Source organism: Myxine glutinosa, chromosome 2 (genome assembly GCF_964187855.1).
Source record: "Myxine glutinosa chromosome 2, kmMyxGlut1.1, whole genome shotgun sequence".
Classification (NCBI taxonomy): Eukaryota; Metazoa; Chordata; class Myxini; order Myxiniformes; family Myxinidae; genus Myxine; species Myxine glutinosa.
This window is the reverse complement of record NC_136262.1, coordinates 175907823-175924948: the sequence shown is the minus strand read 5'-3', so window position 1 is coordinate 175924948 and position 17126 is coordinate 175907823. Positions and strand designations below refer to the sequence as shown.

At 43.6% G+C, this 17126-nt stretch overlaps 1 protein-coding gene across 2 annotated transcripts in view; it reads right to left on the bottom strand.

The window, feature by feature from the left end:
- The window catches only part of MAP2K5 (mitogen-activated protein kinase kinase 5), a 395167-nt gene that overhangs the window by 94265 nt on the left and 283776 nt on the right, over window positions 1–17126 (bottom strand). For both annotated transcript variants that reach the window (XM_078771935.1, XM_078771937.1), the window contains exon 13: window positions 15715–15763. In XM_078771935.1, coding sequence (XP_078628061.1) covers window positions 15715–15763 — 49 coding nt within the window. The remainder of the gene's footprint in view (window positions 1–15714; window positions 15764–17126) is intronic.

The following is a 17126-nucleotide window of genomic DNA, read 5'->3' as shown; positions in this document are numbered from 1 at the left end:
CGGAGCGCACTTTTTCCTCACACACCCCATAGTCGGACATCCTCGCACACCTCCTCCTTCACACTCTGTACCTGTCGCACACCTTACCAGCGGCCTCTCACGAACACCCGGGTCTAACCCAACACCCAAGCCGACTGAATCTCCCCTCACACCATATACATTTCCGAGTATATCGCCACTCACCTCGGCACCTCGTCTACGCTCCTCCACCGCCACCTGCAAACTCTTTATTTGGTCAGTAAGCACATCATCATGATTTGAGCACAGACCTTGTACATATTCCATCACTTCCTCCTTTATCTCTTTCTTAGTTTCCCTCCGTCTCTTCTTAATTTCACTCACCCCCTCTTCCACATCCTCTAATTTTTTCTTCACCTCTTTCATCTCCCTGTGCGCCCCCTAAATTTCTTCCTCTAATGTCACCTTAGTCGTCTCTATGTGCGTCCTTACCTCACGTTCTTTCGTCTCCATTGTTTCTGTCACATCGTCCAACCTCTTTGTCAACCCCTCATGTACCATCTGACATTCCCTCTTCGTCGCTACAAGTCCCTCTTTTATCTCCTTCTGAGTCGCCTTTAACCCCCCGATTACCGCAGTGTTCTTTTCCACCTGCTGCACTAATTCATTTTGTCCGACCGTCAGCTGCTCTACTCCCCTCGTCAGATCCTCTATGCCCCCCTGTAACCTAGCCGTACTATTTCTCACCTCTTTCTCCATATGCTCCTCACCTCGCTTTACCTCCTCGCGTACCCCCGCAACCTCCTCGCTCACACCTCGTCTGATCTCCTCCCCCATTTCTCCCATCTCTTTGGTAGATGCTGCCCCCGTCTGTTCCAAATCATTCCTCTAGGCATCCAATTTGGTTTCTAACCGATTTTCACCTCCTCTATCTGATCTCCCATTTGTTTAATTTCCCGGGGCGGTTTGCTCCCCTATTTCCCTCAATTTCCCTTCCATAGTGTTTTCTAACCCCGTTAACCCATTCTTCACCTCTTTCATCCTGTTGTCTAACCCCTCAAATTTGTTGTCTAAACCCTCAAATTTATTGTCTAAACCCTCAAATTTATTGTCTAAACCCTCAAATTTATTGTCTAACCGTTCACTGGTACCCCTTGCTTCGTCCCTCATTGCCCCCATTGCTCCAATTTGGCCCCCCAATCCTACAATTTGGTTTCCCAATTGCTCACTATCAGCCCTCCTTCTGTCTTCCATTCGTTCCAATTGTTCTCCCATCCTGTCCATATTGTCGTTCTTTTTCTGTATTTCCGCCATGAATTGGGCCATGAAGGCTTGCATTTGGACCACACCCATTGGCGCAGCGGGCGCGGCTGCCGCACGCTCGTGCGAGGCGCTATTTTGTGCACCCGCCACATCATGCGAGGCGCCGCCATCTCGTGTGCCTGAGACCTCCGCTACCACATCACCATTGCTCTCCTCTTCCATTATTACTCCCACCTCCTCCCTGGGGTCCTGGGTTGATTATAACCCCCCTAACTCTACCCCCACCGGCATCCGGTCGCCTTGACCATCCATGGCACGATTTTAAATTTGGATGTTATTAAATAAAATCTTGGGCCACTCCAAATTTGAGCGCGCCAAGCGCGCTTCAGGTCCGAATCTCGCTCCTGACACCAATTTGTTACGGATCTCTACGTCGGCCTTTTTCCCCTTAAGAAGGGGGGATTAATCCCCTTGTGTATGACTGACCGACGTGAGTTCTGAAGTTGCCCAAGCTCCCTCCGGAGAGGCAGGTGAGCAACCCCGTTCGCGACTGTGGACAGATGTTAATTGCCGAGCGGTTTAGCAACCGCGGCACGAACCATTAGCAGAGACTAAACCCGATCCTGAAACGTTGGCCAAAATCGCGCCACAGGTTTTCAATGAGGGAAAAGACAAGGACGTACGGATGTGAAGAAGAAGAAGGCAAAAGGTAGGAAATACAAATATAATTTATTACGAAATATTATTTACACAATCAAAAGAACCAAGGAGAAGGAAAGAAAAGAAAATAATTTACAGAAGGAGGGAAGGACCAGAAGACACAGTGCAAATTCTAGCTTATACTAAACAGTCTTACTTAACCCCAGGACAAGACACACAAAACAAACTCACGTACACGAATGGATGGATGAGGCCAGGCACGGATGACTGGAAGGGGAGGAAGGTTCGGCTGGACACGGGAGGACGGCCGGGGCGGGAGTGAGCAGCCGCCGCCCCTCTCACTCGTGTTCGCATGGCGGCGTTGCTTCGCGAAAGTTCAAAGCTGCGGTGGTCTCAAAGCTGCGGTGGTCTCAAAGCTGCGGTGGTCTCAAAGCTGCGCGTGCTTCGTCTCTCCCTCAATCATCTCTCGCATCTCATCTGAGGTGGGGGGCGTCCCGCCGCGGGTTATATCCCACACCCTACCAAGCCATACCCACTGAGTCCTGGTTGGGCACGAGGGCTTCCTGGCTCCACCTCCTGGTGACGAGGGGCGGGCCACGCCCGTGATTTGGCGGCTCCTCCCCCTTCTTCTCCGAGACAGAGCACATGGCCAATGGCGTCTTGCGGGGTAGAAAACCACTCGCACCGCTGGGATAGAAAACCACTCGCACCGCTGGGATAGAAAACCAGAAGGGGACCTATCTTATTTGAATTCGGTGCAATGCAGTGTCAATTAATGGAAGACAGAGCCTTAAACTAATACACATAATAAGGAGATAACTACTTAAAAGGGTATATGATTTGCTACGTGTATGCGATGGATTAACTAAGAGGACGACCTTTGACCTTTACACTACGGAGGGTGATATTTACAACAAGATTCATTACACTACACAGGGTGATATTTACAACAATTCACAAATCCACAACAATATATATATATATATATATATATATATATATATATATATATATATATATATATATATATATATATATATATACACATTAGGGTGTTTCAATTTTCCGAAGTTGCTATTTTCGTGTCACCTTTCTCGTCCCCTTGGTTCTAGTCATCTAAGTGACCCGTATGCCAAATTTTAGACAAATTGAATAATATTTCGAGGTTGCACACTTCTATCACTTTTGTATGGCTTTACCATTGCACACGCCGTGTGCGGTGTCAGCTGTGTAGTCAGCTGTGTCATTGGTCTCTCGTTTGACATTACGGCGTCAAATACAGGACTGATTCAAGGAGCGTGTATGAGGATTGAGAAGGAAGTTGGCGAACTCTGTTGTGGCTGCCTTGCCGCCATCACACCCTTGAGCTGATCTTGAAGGGCGTCTTCGAAGAGTGTTTCCACGTGCCATCAAGTGGTCCTGAGATCCAGATCTTTCGAAGGTTCCGAAAACGATGGCATTTAGTCGATAAGAAGTCATATACGACCATACTGGACGAATAAGAGCCTGCCCAATGGTTTCTGGAAGACCAACGTCTGAAAATGGTTGACTACCTTCAAAAAGTCTTGAAAGATGCAAGCCATCCACGAGAAGATTACAAAGAGTTTTTGCGTCTGTCTCTCCTCTTTCTTGGAGGTTGGACTGAAAGTGAAGTCAAATTCAGGGCTCCAGGAGCCCTCCATCAAGCAAGGTGGATGGAAAAGGCCATATATGCACTTAAGATTGTCCTATTCAATGAACAACTGGAGTTGACTGATCGAGAATTGAAGGGAATGAGAAAAGTAGCGTATTTTGTCAGCCTCGTATATGTCCGCTTTTGGCATGAGGCAATTGTGAGTCGATGGGCACCAAAGAATGACTTGGACAAATGGACATGATTCAACTTCTGAACTGTTAGATGTCAAGGAGAGTGCTTTGAAGGCGGCTAAGAGACACCTTTGGTATCTGTCAGAAACAAATGTTAGATTGGCTTTCCTGGATGAACGTATTACTCTGGCAGAGAAGGAAATGATGTTCCAGAATTTGGAGAAGCCGGAAAGGAAGAAAGAATCGAGACGAATAGAGGGAGCTCAATCAATGCCCTTAAAGTGGTGAATGACACTGCAGAAAGAGGCATTGCCCTGATAAAGAAATTCAACGAGTCAGTCAGGGACGAACAGCAGAAGCAGTGCCTGTTGAAGATCGTCGGGCACCACAGAAAAGCCAAGGCGGACATATACCAAGCGAACAAAAGCAGGAGTTGCATCTTACGAAATTATCTAATGTAGTTAACATGAATGTTATTAAGTTCAAACTTTTTTGATGTTTAGTTTTGTTGGTTGTATTCTAGAATAAAAAGAATCAATGTAAATCATTTAACATTTGTGAATATTTGTATATGTTGAATTAATATGCTTATATTCATTTCATTGTGTTATGTTCAATCTTTTACAATTCTTTCGATGTCTTATTAATTTTTATTTTGGAAATAAATCTTCTTCTTCTTCTTATATGAACTGGAGTAAAATTTCAAAAGTGTGCAGACTGTGCAACCTCTAAATATTACCTGATCTTTCTCAAAATTTGCAGAGAACCTTTCCATATGAATAGGAAAGAGGGCATGAGCAAAGTCAACAAAAATGTCATTTTAATTTTGAACCTATAATATGAAACACCCTAAAATAAATAAAAATATATACAGTCTTGGCATTTAATATGGAATCTATTTTTTTTTCTTGACTTGGGTTTACTTTCTGAACTCGGTATATCAATCTGGTGAATTTCTTTTACGCTTCGGTGATTTATTTGTAAAAGAACCATGTCACTGATTGTCCGTCGCAGCAAGAAGTCAATAACAGGATTATATCACAGGTGGCGTGACAAAATGTACGGACAGATACATTTGACGATTGGCTTCACAATCGGGTATATAAGGGTTGTTGCGTTCTGTATTAGTGTAAAACAACTGCTGCACATCTACAAAAGTTATTGCCGCTTCCCCTGGAGATGGTCCGTCAACTCGACAATGCTGTTTGTCATTTAGTGGTGGCTTTACGAAATTCCGGCATGAAAAAGCGTGCTATTGCTCGGCAGTATGGCATCACTGAAGGTCAGGTGTCAAAGATCCTGAAACCAAATGCCCAGAGGGGTGTCCCTACTCCAATACCGAGGTCAGGACGTCCCCGCAGAACCACAAGGAGGGATGATCGCCAGGTGGACCAGTTAGTCCGCAATGGCCGTACCAAGTCAGCTAATTGGCTTAGGACTGAGTGGCAGCAACTGACAAATGTGCCTGTATCCAGAAGGCGAGTTAACCAACGACTGGTTCAAGCAGGCTATCGTGCCAGGCGTCCCCTGAGAAAGCCACATCTGACCAGACAACACTGCCAGCGCCGATTGCAGTGGGCCAGAGAGCACCGTCAATGGCAGCCAGGACACTGGAATCACGTGATCTTCAGTGACGAGTCTAGATTTCTGGTCTATCGTCAATATGGCCGCGTCCGAGTGTGCAGACAAGTGCATGAAGCCTACAACGAAGATTGTATAGTGCCAAGAGTCCAAGCTGGAGGTGGTGGGGTGACCGTTTGGGCTGCTTTTCATGCCGGGGGCAAAACTGACCTGGTTGTTCTGAATGGAAACCTGAACCAGTTTAAGCACAGGGCCATTCTGGAAGAAACATTGTTTCCATTTGTTCGTGCAGCCTTTCGAGGAAACTTTGTCTTCCAAGATGACAATGCACGGCCTCATCGTGCTCACATGATCCAACACTTTCTTGCTGACCGTGGTGTAGAGCATATGGAGTGGCATTCCATGTCCCCGGATATGAATCCGATAGAGAACTTGTGGGCAGAATTAATGCGTCAAATCGACAACTTGGACCAGCAGCCTGCCTTTGTGCGGGAATTGCAGCAGGCTATTGTAACTGCATGGCAAGCGATTCCTGTCCAAACCTTGGCAAATCTCGTGAACAGCATGCCTCAACGTGTACGTGCTCTCCTGAATGCTCGTGGGGGTTACACGAAGAACTGAACTGTAATTTTACTGTCCGTAATCCCAGTCGTAATTTAACTTTTGTTTTTGTTAAAAAAATTTTTTGGCTAATGTGCAAAATAAAGAGATTCCTTCTGGAAAACGCACAGAAGTTTAACACAGTACTGTCCGTGAATTGAGTTCGATATCAGTTTACATCACTTTCAAGGATCAATTGATTTGCTTCGAAATGTCAAATGTGGTTTTTGTTTCTTTTAAAGGTCACATTAACAAAATCTGGAATAATTTCAACATAATTCCAATGAACTTTTGGTTCTAAGTCATCTTGAAAAGTAAGTTCACCCCCACAAAAAAAATATTCCATATTAAATGCCAAGCCTGTATATATATTTAAAAATTTTTTATATATATATATATATATATATATATATATATATATATATATATATATATATATATATATATATATATATATATATATATATATATATATATATATATATATATATATATACAGTGCATTCAGACCCCTTCACTTTTTTCACATTTTGTTATGTTGCAGCCTTATGCTGAAATCGTTTAAATTCATTTTTTCCCTCATCAATCTCCACTCAATACCCCCATAATGACAAAGAGAAAACAGGATTTTAGAAAGTTTTGCAAATTTATTTAAATAAAAAACTGAAATATCACATTGACATAAGTATTCAGACCCTTTGCTATGACACTTGAAATTTAGCTCGGGTGCCTCCCATTTCTCTTGATCATCTTTGAGATGTTTCTACACCTTGATTTGAGTCCACCTGTGGTAAATTCAATTGATAGGACATGATTTGGAAAGGCACACACCTGTCTATATAAGGTCTCACAGCTGACAATGCATATCAGAGCAAAAACCAAGCCATGAGGTCGAAGGAACTGCCTGCAGAGCTCAGAGACAGGATTGTGTCGAGGCACAGATCTGGGGAAGCCTACAAAAAAATCTCTGCTGCATTGAAGGTTCCCAAGAGCACAGTGGCCTCCATAATTCTTAAATGGAAGAAGTTTGGAACAACCAGGACTCTTCCTAGAGCTGGCCGCCCGGCCAAACTGAGCAATCGGGGGAGAAGGGCCTTGGTAATAGAGGTGACCAAGAACCCGATGGTCACTCTGGCTGAGCTTCAGAGATCCTGTGTGGAGATGGGAGAAACTTCCAGAAGGACAACCATCACTGCAACACTCCACCCATCTGGGCTTTATGGCAGAGTGGCCAGATGGAAGCCTCTCCTCAGTGAAAGACACATGAAAGCCCGATTGGAGTTTGCAAAAAAGCACCTGAAGGACTCTCAGACTGTGAGAAACAAGATTCTGTGGGCTTTCAATGTTCCATCAGCCTCTATGTTCCAGATAGTTTTAGTCACATAAGCATATGGCCAGTATCACCATCATGTTAGAAGATTAATCTCCACCCCAATGACACATGTTGCTGAGGAGATGGAATGATGGTCCTGCCTGTCGGCAGTCAATATACCTTAAATTCAATGTGTACATCTGACATCATTGGCTTAGATGCAGCTGCACACTTGTATTGATCCACCCCTATGCTTCACTGTAGTAGTTGTACACTGACTGTTATAATGCTTTCTGGTCCACCTTGGAACAACATGCCATTCATTATTGCCAAACCGTTCAACTTGGACTCATCGACAAAGCACACCTTCTTCCAGGTTTGATCATTGCACAGTTTCGTTGCTGTTGCCAATTTCAGCCTTTTTGTTTGGGTGCCTTTCCTCAGCAAACGCTTACGGGCCACTACAATCCATTGTGACTACCTTGCACACATGTGAATCCTACTGTTCTTGAAGAAATGTTAACACGGTCAGTGGCGATTGCCTTTTCAGATGTAAAAGTCTGCAAGGCCTTGGTTAAGGCATCTGATTCCAGTGAGTCCATCCTTCGACATCACATAAAACATCACTACACCACCTCCGTCCAGCATGCAGTCCTAATAGCGAAGTCAGGTGCTCATCATTTCAGCTATATAATTCAGAAGATCTCTCCTGGATCATTGTGTATCACGTAGAGAATATACCACGCAGTACTTAACATCACTTTTGGAGGGGTTGGGCTTTCTTCCTTGATCGTTTATAACATCAACTGCACCGGTTTCATGTTTCATCCTTAAAGGGCCGTGCATACAGCTCCTGCTGAAACATCAAGTCTGTTGGCAATCTGCCCGAAAGTCGCCTTCATTAGCTAACACTTTGATTTCTATGCTTGTCATGTGATATTTCCTTCCCAGGAGCTATAGTATTCACGACATATTCAACCACACTACAACGATATCATCACCTATACCTTCATTGTCTTGTCGGCAGGCATTTGTGGATCATCATATTTTTACTTCTGGAACGGGTGCCCCATGAAACGCCACAATAAGTTATTTATAAATGTTAACACAGCATTTGACCAAGGAGGAAACCCCCTAGGGGAGGGGAATATTATTACGATTAATATTGTTTTGTAATAACATTAATATTATGCTATTATCATTACCTCCACCACCAAAGGATGTTTTCACACCTGTCTGTCTGTCTGTCTGTCCGTTTGTTTGTGAACAAATTATCTCAAAAAGTTGTGGACGGATGCGGACGAAATTTGGCAGAGAGGTAGTGTATGCGACAAGGACGAAATGATTATATTTTGGTGAAGATCCGGATTCGGATGCGGCTAGTATAATTTTTAAAGTGATTCTTCACCATTGGGAGATAGATCGGGCCAAAAACGATACATATCAGGATATCTCAAAAAGTTGTGGACGGATTTGGACGTAACTTGTTGGACAGGTTGGGTGTCTGACAAGGAAGAATCGATTTTGGTGAAGATCTGAATATGGATTCGGATATGATAATTTAATTTTTTAAGTGATTCTTCACCATTGGGAGATCGGGCTAAAACAAACATATAGCAGAATATCTCAAAACGTTATGGATGGATTTGGACGAAACTTGTTGGACAGGTTGTGTTTGTGATAAGGAAGAATCGATTCAATTTTGGTGAAGATCCGGATCCGGCTATTAGAGTTTTTAAAGTGATTCTTCTCCATTGGGAGATATCGCCAACCGGGCGAAGGTATGCTCTCTACTGAGTGCCGTTCTAGTTAATATCGTTATAACTTTTGTTATTAGAAATGGCCTTGGAAAAGCACGATGATTTATCTCTCTTAACATGGATATAAACCTTAACACGGATTTTGCCCAAGGAGAAAACCCCTTTAGGGAGGGGGGGGGGGGGGGGGGATTGAGCCGTCACAACCTCCATCATGTGACCCTTAATGCTTCTGTCATGTCTGGTTGAGATTGCATAAGTAACAACCGAATGTGTCGTGGGCAGACACCAAATTGCGTATTTTAGTTTGATGACGAAGGTACCCGGGAAACAGATATGTGCGGCGTGGAGGACACGCAGCACCAACGGCCAGTTGTGGAACAACCTGGTTGGGAACACTACCACCAGAACAAGTTCGACACGCACACTTACAGCACAGTTCACGTTATAAGCAGCGAATCTGTGATGATGATCGAAGGATTATTACTTGTGTGTTGATCACATCCATCTTGAGCACAACTCTGGCTTGTAAAGAGCAGTCAACGAGCAGGGTTGATATCAAAGTTGTTAATTGTAAAATCTGAAAAATGGTCACCGTGCGTACCTTGTTATGCATGCAGAACAATGGATGGAGTCAACAGAACGTTGATTGAGGTATGCAATCTTGTTTTTTTTGTTTTCTTCTGATGAAGGGTTAACGTTCGAAACATAAACATCGGCTTCACATTGCTTCCCATGGTGGTTCACGCAATTAGATCAACATTAATTTGATTCATTCAATTGTTCTACCCCTCTTCCGACACAGATCGACACAAGCCTTCACAAGCAAGACGAGTTATTCGTTCTGCAATACCTATGAAAACTGCTAATAGTGTTTCTGCTGATGCGATTTTGTGTTTCAATTCAGCTCTTCATGTCATTCTGCTAACGCATCCTGATTTTGGGAATAATTAAACGTGGGCAGGGAATGCGGTATTCAGGGGAATTAAGTACTTTACCATCATCACCAAAAGCCCTTTCACTCCACTGAAACATCTTTTCCAAATGGCACATGCCTTTAACAATCAGCACCAGGCTGTTTATATTAAACACCAGTGTCAGGGGGCTGTGCAGGATAGCCTGGTCTATTGTCTATAAAATCCAATCCAACTCCTTTTATTTTGGGTGAAAGGCTTTGGGGAGATCTAGCTATGACAGGCCTGGACTTTTGTAAGGGGAAGAAAGGAGGGGTGAGAAGGAAGAATGACAACCAACACACATTAACAGTTTAAAAACTATCCTACATTGGGGTACTGTTCAAAAAACATGACTGACAACCACTTAATGATTGATGGTTGTTTCGTTGTACATTGTGGTGGACTAAATTCAGAAAAAAATGTTGGGTCTGTTTTCCTCGCCAAGCATTTCACGTTTTGTTTGAGTGTTACAAAACGACGACACACGCACACCGTGTGATAATGTTACAAACACAAGTGATGTAACAAATGTCACATTGCGGAATGGTTAACGTGTTGGAAGGTGCATGCACGTGCACATGTTCAAGCTAAATTCACAGATTATTTTGTCTTGTTCACAATGATTTCATTTTTGTGTTTAAAAGTCGTTACATTTTAATGTGGTATGCATTAGCAGTATTTGCCTTGAAAATGGCTTGATGGTGTGTTCTATGGGTTTTCAAAAAAAGTTCAACGATTGTCGGGACTTCCCAGTAAAATTCATCGAGTCTCTTCCTTCCGTAATTTACTAATAACTAAGTGAGGGCTGAATATTTATTCTGCCTTTTGATTTTGGCATTGTTTTTTTCACTTTGGTCGGTCGTTTGGCATCAACTGCTTGTGCGAGCACCGACACCACTGATGGCACCGCTGCTGCTGCTGTGTCAGTTTTCCTCTAGTCCTACTTTTCGATCCAACGATGTTCATCTTTGTAAGGCATTTCTACAGAGCACAAAAACGTTATGTTGTACACCTCTCCTTTCCTATTCCATGTGTTTTTTTTTTCACCATGCACCAAAGGGGGCCCGGCGATGAAGCGCGCTGAAAGGGAGTACTCAGTTTATCACTCCAGTTTCTTTCTTTCTTGTTTGTTTGTGTTTGTCCGGGCGATATCTCAGCCATCCTTTGAGCTAGGAAGCTGAAATTTGGGCACAATAGTGAGTACGTGTGTTGGCAATAATAGTAATTTTTATTTTTTGATTAATCATTTATTGATTACTTAATTGTAATCAATTTATTAACTATTTATTTATTCCCTTTCTCTTCTGGGCAATATTTCAGGCACCTTTTGAGCTAAGAAGCTGATATTTGGACATGCCAATGACCAAGTGATTTGGCTGTAAAGGGTATTTTTGGTTTATTGATTAACAAATTAATTGATTAATTATTGAATTATTTGATCAATTACATAATAAATAAATTTTCCAAAAGTTGCAAATTCGGATGAAGCAGTGGTGGTTTAGGTATGCTATTAGCCAATTCATTAAGAAATTAATTATTTTATGATTATTATTTATTTTAATTATGCAATTAAACAATTAATCAATTGTACACCTCTCCCTACCAATTGCATCTCCATGTGTTGCAATGCGGCATTGCCGGGCACCAAAGGCTCCCCGGCAATGTCGCACGCTGGAGGATATGTTATTTATTTATTTGGCATGGGGGCAGTGTACTTTGAATGTAGTTGTTTGATTTTTTTTTGGTATTACTTTATATTTCAATTCAAGGAATTTATTTGATGATTTGACTCATACATGATTTGACCATCATACATGATTTGAATAGTGAGTAAAGACTGGAAATTCTCACAGAAATTCTCATTAGCTCTGCCATCGAAGGTGGAAGAAGGTCATGTTTTCACCCCTGTCTGTCTGTTTGTTTGTCTTCTGTCTGTGAACAGGATATCTCAAAAAGTTGTGGACGGATTCGGAAGAAATTTGGCAGAGAGGTAGTGCATGTGACAAGGAGGAAATGTTTAGATTTTGGTGAAGATCCGGATTCGGATCCGGTTAGTAGAATTTTAAAGTGTTTCTTCACCATTGAGAGATAGGGCTAAAACCGATATATAGCAGGATATCTCAAAAAGTTATGGACGGATTTAGACGAAACCTGGTGGAGAGGTTGTGTGTGTGACAAGGACTAATTGATTCGAATTTGGTGAAGATCTGAATATGAATTCGGATACGATAATTATTTAATCTATAAGTGATTCTTCACCATTGAGAGATAGGGCTAAACCGATACCATATCTCAAATATAAAATATCAAATATCAATATATCTCAAATATGGATTCGGATACGATAATTATTTAATTTTTAAGTGATTCACCATTGAGGGATTCACCGAAAAGCGATATATAACATGATATTTTAAAAAGTTATCGATGACATCATGAAACTTGGTGGACGAGTTGGTTAAGTGACAAGAGCAACCCGATTAGATTTTGGTTCAGGTCCGAATCCAGATCCAGCCTATCAGTGGGATACAAAACATAAACTGTTCAGCCTGGCAGAGGTATGTGCCGTTCTCTACCGAGTGCCGTTTATTTGAAGAATGCTTTTGTCTGATCCAAATGTATTTTCCCATGTGGCATGACCTGGAAAATGTGATCCTTTATCCTTTACACAACATCCAGCATGTGTGGAAAAGAAAGGACAAAACAAACAAGCATGACTGAGTTTTCAACTGGCAGTTTTTATAACACCAACGTTGCGTCAATACTGCAGAGACATTATATTGATAGAATTTCTCTGACCAGACTCGGTGGCATGATGTCTAGAGCATCCGGTGGTTAAAACACCAGCTACGTCATACCAAAGCTTTCAAAATGGTGCGTACTGCTTCCTTGCTTGACATTCTCAGCATTTAAAGGATAGAGCACGGACAAACACCACACCCCCGCTTTCCTTTCACAAAGCCCGAAACAAGTGTGTGTCCACCCTCAGGAGAGCCAGGAAACAATATCTCTCCTCTCTCAAGACTGAACTCTCAAACCTGTCTCCCTCTTCCAAATCCTGGTGGCGTCTGGTCAAATCTGTTTCTGGTGTTTGTTCCCCCTCCATCCCCCCCTTACCTTAAACGACTACACAGCTGACTCTCCTCGTGAAAAAGCTGAATGCCTCAACTCTGTGTTTGCCTCAAAATCTTGTGTCCCAAACCCATCCCTCTCTGTACCCACTGTACCCAGTCGTACTCAGCTGCTCCTGGACTCTGCGTCCTTTTCTCCTGACAAGGTGGAGAAGTTTCTATCAACCATCGACTCTGATTCTGCAACTGGACCTGACGGCATCAGCCCACGGGTCCTAAAATCCTGCTCAGCCACTCTTTCACTCCCTCTCTCTGTTCTCTTCACCTCTCTTTTGCTCAAGGTCATCTGCCATCAGCTTGGAAATCAGCCAACATCACCGCTTTACACAAAAAAGGTGCAAAAACAGATCCTTGCAACAACAGACCAATCACCCTTCTCCCAATTATCAGCAAAGTCATGGAATCCATCATTGCTTCGGATATGAAATCTTTCCTCTTCTCCAATGGCTTGATCTCTGACCATCAATTTGGTTTCAGACAAGGTCACTCTACTCTGGACATGCTGCTTCTACTGTCTCAACAATGGATGGAGATCCTCAATGGCAAACAGGAAATTAGAGCCGTCTCCCTTGACATATCACGTGCCTTTGATACGGTCTGGCACCCAGCTCTGCTCACCAAACTCTCCTCCTATGGTATCCATGGAAATCTCCTCGCATGGCTTGCGGACTTCCTCTCTGGTCGTAGTCAACGTGTGGCCCTGAATGGATTTCTCTCATCTACCCTTCCTGTTCTGGCTGGAGTTCCCCAAGGCAGTGTTCTGGGCCCTGTGCTTTTTCTGGTCTTCATCAATGATCTCTCTGACTCTCTTGAAAATCCTCTCCACCTCTTTGCTGATGACAACACTCTCTGCCGCTCCATTCCTCATCCCTCAGATCCACAGTCTGCAGCCTCCTCACTCTCTGCAGACCTGGACAAAATCACAGACTGGTCAAACAAGTGGAACATGTCTTTCAATCCTGACAAATCTCACACGCTTACTATGTCTCTCCGAAAAGACCGACTGGAAAACCCTCCCATCTACTTTCTGAATAATCCTCTCCAAGAAGTTCTGTCACTCAAGCTTTTGGGTCTCACTATCTGCCATGATCTTTCCTGGGAAAACCACATTTACAATCTGGCCCTCCAAAGCCAGTCGCCGACTGGGCATCCTCCGTCGTGCGAAGTCCTTCCTTGGCACACCTGAGCGTTTCACCACATACAAGGCTTTCATCCGCAGCTCAATGGAATACTGTTCTCCCCTCTGGGCCGGTGCTCCTTCCTCACCCCTAGCTCATCTTCAAGCTGTTGAAACCAAAGCTTTCAGAATCATTGGAATCTCCCGCGATGAAGCTAACTCCGACGGCCTTTCACTTACTCAGCGCAGGCAGGTTGGTGGTCTTTCCGTCTTCTACCGACTCCTCTCTGGCCTTGCTCCCCCAGCTCTCTCTGGGCTCTGTCCCCCAAATATTCCTACAGGTCGCACAAGATCTGCCTGCAACCCTCTTATGGTTAAACTGCCAAAATCAAGACTCTCTGCTCACCTTCACTCCTTCATTCAACTTTTCTCCCACCTCTGGAACAAACTCCCTCACTCTCTTCAATCCCACTCCTCCCTCCAGGTCTTCAAAACAGCTGTTCACCACCATCTCTTATCTTCCCCCATTCAAAACCTTGATATTTTCTACCCACACTAATTTCACACCAGATCCACTTTTTTGAAATACCAACTTCTTTCCTGGAATTCCTGGCAGTGTCCTTGTGTTTTATACTTCTCCCACCCCCCCCCGCCCCCCTTCCCCGCTCCTCCCGCCAAGCCCTATCCCTCTCACAGATCTCCCGATGTCCCTGCTCTCAAATGTTGTGTTTGTGCTTCCCCTTCTCTCCCCATCTTGTCTACCGCTACCCTTATTATATGTTTCGTGTGTCTGTTTGATTTTTTGTGTGATAAATGCTCGCTCTTTCACGAGCCTCGATCCTGTATAAAAACAAAAACAAAAAAAACAACCATATGTTGTGATGGATGTTGAGGGGGATATCGCTCTATTTCCCCGCTGAGAATGGAAAGAAAAGCGACGTCATAATGATGCCGGTACTGGTACCCAGAGTTCCCTGGGAAATGAGGTCAAAATTTTCTCAAGCTCTGTGGGCTGTGTTTGGCTGAAGTTAAGCCCAGTGTTATCTCACATGTATTTGTTTGCATGTACGTGTGTGATTTGTGTTACAGCTTCATGACGAGGCTTAGACATTGAATGAATGAATGAATGATCGTTTTAAGGCCATTTCCCCTGCTAGAGCGGGGGTTAGCCTTGCGGGCCCCATGACAATCATGGTTCCCTGTTTGAGGCAATGTTTTTATGGCCGGATGCCCTTCCTGACGCCAACCCTTGGTCGCCTCTTACGATGCGCAGAGATACGGTGTACCTATTCTAAACCGGGGTACACACCGGGATCATTCATCCCAGCAAGCTGGTACTCAATTTGCCGACCTCGGAAGGATGACAGGCTGAGTCAACCTCCCTGGCGTTAATTCAGCGATTCAGCGATTCGAACCCAGGATCCTAGGATCTCAAGCCGGCACCCTAAGCGCTAAGCCAACACTAGAAAAAAAATCATTTTCCTGGATATAAGTAAATTAGACTGCAGAATTAAAAAATATGGAGTTCTTTAACAGAGTTTAAAAAAATAAGAATTGCAGAAAAGAAACATACCTCTGTGCAAAATCTTCAAACGCCACAGGTAAGTTAGTCCTTTGACCACCTGAAAAGAAAAAGCAAGCAGTATGCGAAACATTAGTCACCTTCAAATAAGTCATGTGACACTTGTTTAAATTACAGATAATAATCCCTCAAACTAAAACAATGAATAGATGTGAAAGAAGGAAATATATATAGATGAAGAAAATATAGATGAGTGAGTCATGGATATCCTTTGAAAGAGAAGTTTCAGTTAAACAGACAATGTCTGGAGTTAGGTGGTAACCCATCGGGAGAGATCCATGACATTGGAGAGTAGGCCTCTGATGTTCATGGACCAGATGGAAATTGGTTGTGTGGTACATAGCTGGATGAGCTGGAGCTGTGATGAAGTAAAGGGAGAGGTGGGGCTCGGGGGCATGGGCAGGTAGTGCATACGTGAGTGGGTGGTGGTTATGTGGGTAGGAGTTGGGGTGTGTGCAGAAGTGGTGGGTGATACAGCGTAATCTTGCACATTTTCAAAACAGCACTGTATTAATCATACTATATGTTGTGCCTGGTATGCCTGCAGCATGCCAACATTTAAATTAATAATAACGGTAATAATAATCTGGCCAACACCACAAGAACATGGGAATAATTGCGGCCTATAAGGAAGAAGTAATAATAATAATAAAGGACAAACAGCAAGCGGTGCATCCTGAACTGGCAGGATGAAAAGTGACATGGAAGGTTGGCCTAGTGGTTTACACACTATCCTCTGAGCTGTCAAGGCTGGGTTCAAATCCTGACACAGCTATAAACTGTCACCCTGGTGTTTCACAGGCTGGGTGATTCATCAGTGTGCATGTCGTCCCTCGGATGGATGTTAAACTGGCGCCCCATCTGCCGGCACTAGTTGGTGGACGATAAAGATCCCATAGTGTCCTTCGCGAAGAGTAGGTGAGCTATCGCTGGCACCGTGAACAAATTCCATATTTCCTGCTCTAATATACAGAGCGTTGAACCAACGGCACATCCACGCCCTCAGCCAATGATGATACTCACGGCCTTGTGCTGCATATGAAAGAGGAACAAAGAAGAAGGTTTCAACAGTGACATCATCCTTCTATTAATTTGCAATTGGTCACTGGCTTTGACACCAATATAAATTTAAACTACCGACCCTAGGCATCAAAAATCTAGATATATCGAACACTCAGTGTCAAATAGAACACCTATCGCCACCATCCGAGCATTAGAATTGTATCAGACGTGGCAATGAATGCCAATTGTTGCTCCCAGCTTGTTGCCTCGATGACAGAAGACGCCGTTTGCATTTTGCCAGCTCCACCCCTACCCCATTTAGAATCCGGTGCTGGCATGGGCAACTCTGCATACTATATACTTAGGTATACTTAGTCGAGGCTCGTGTAAGAGCAAACACA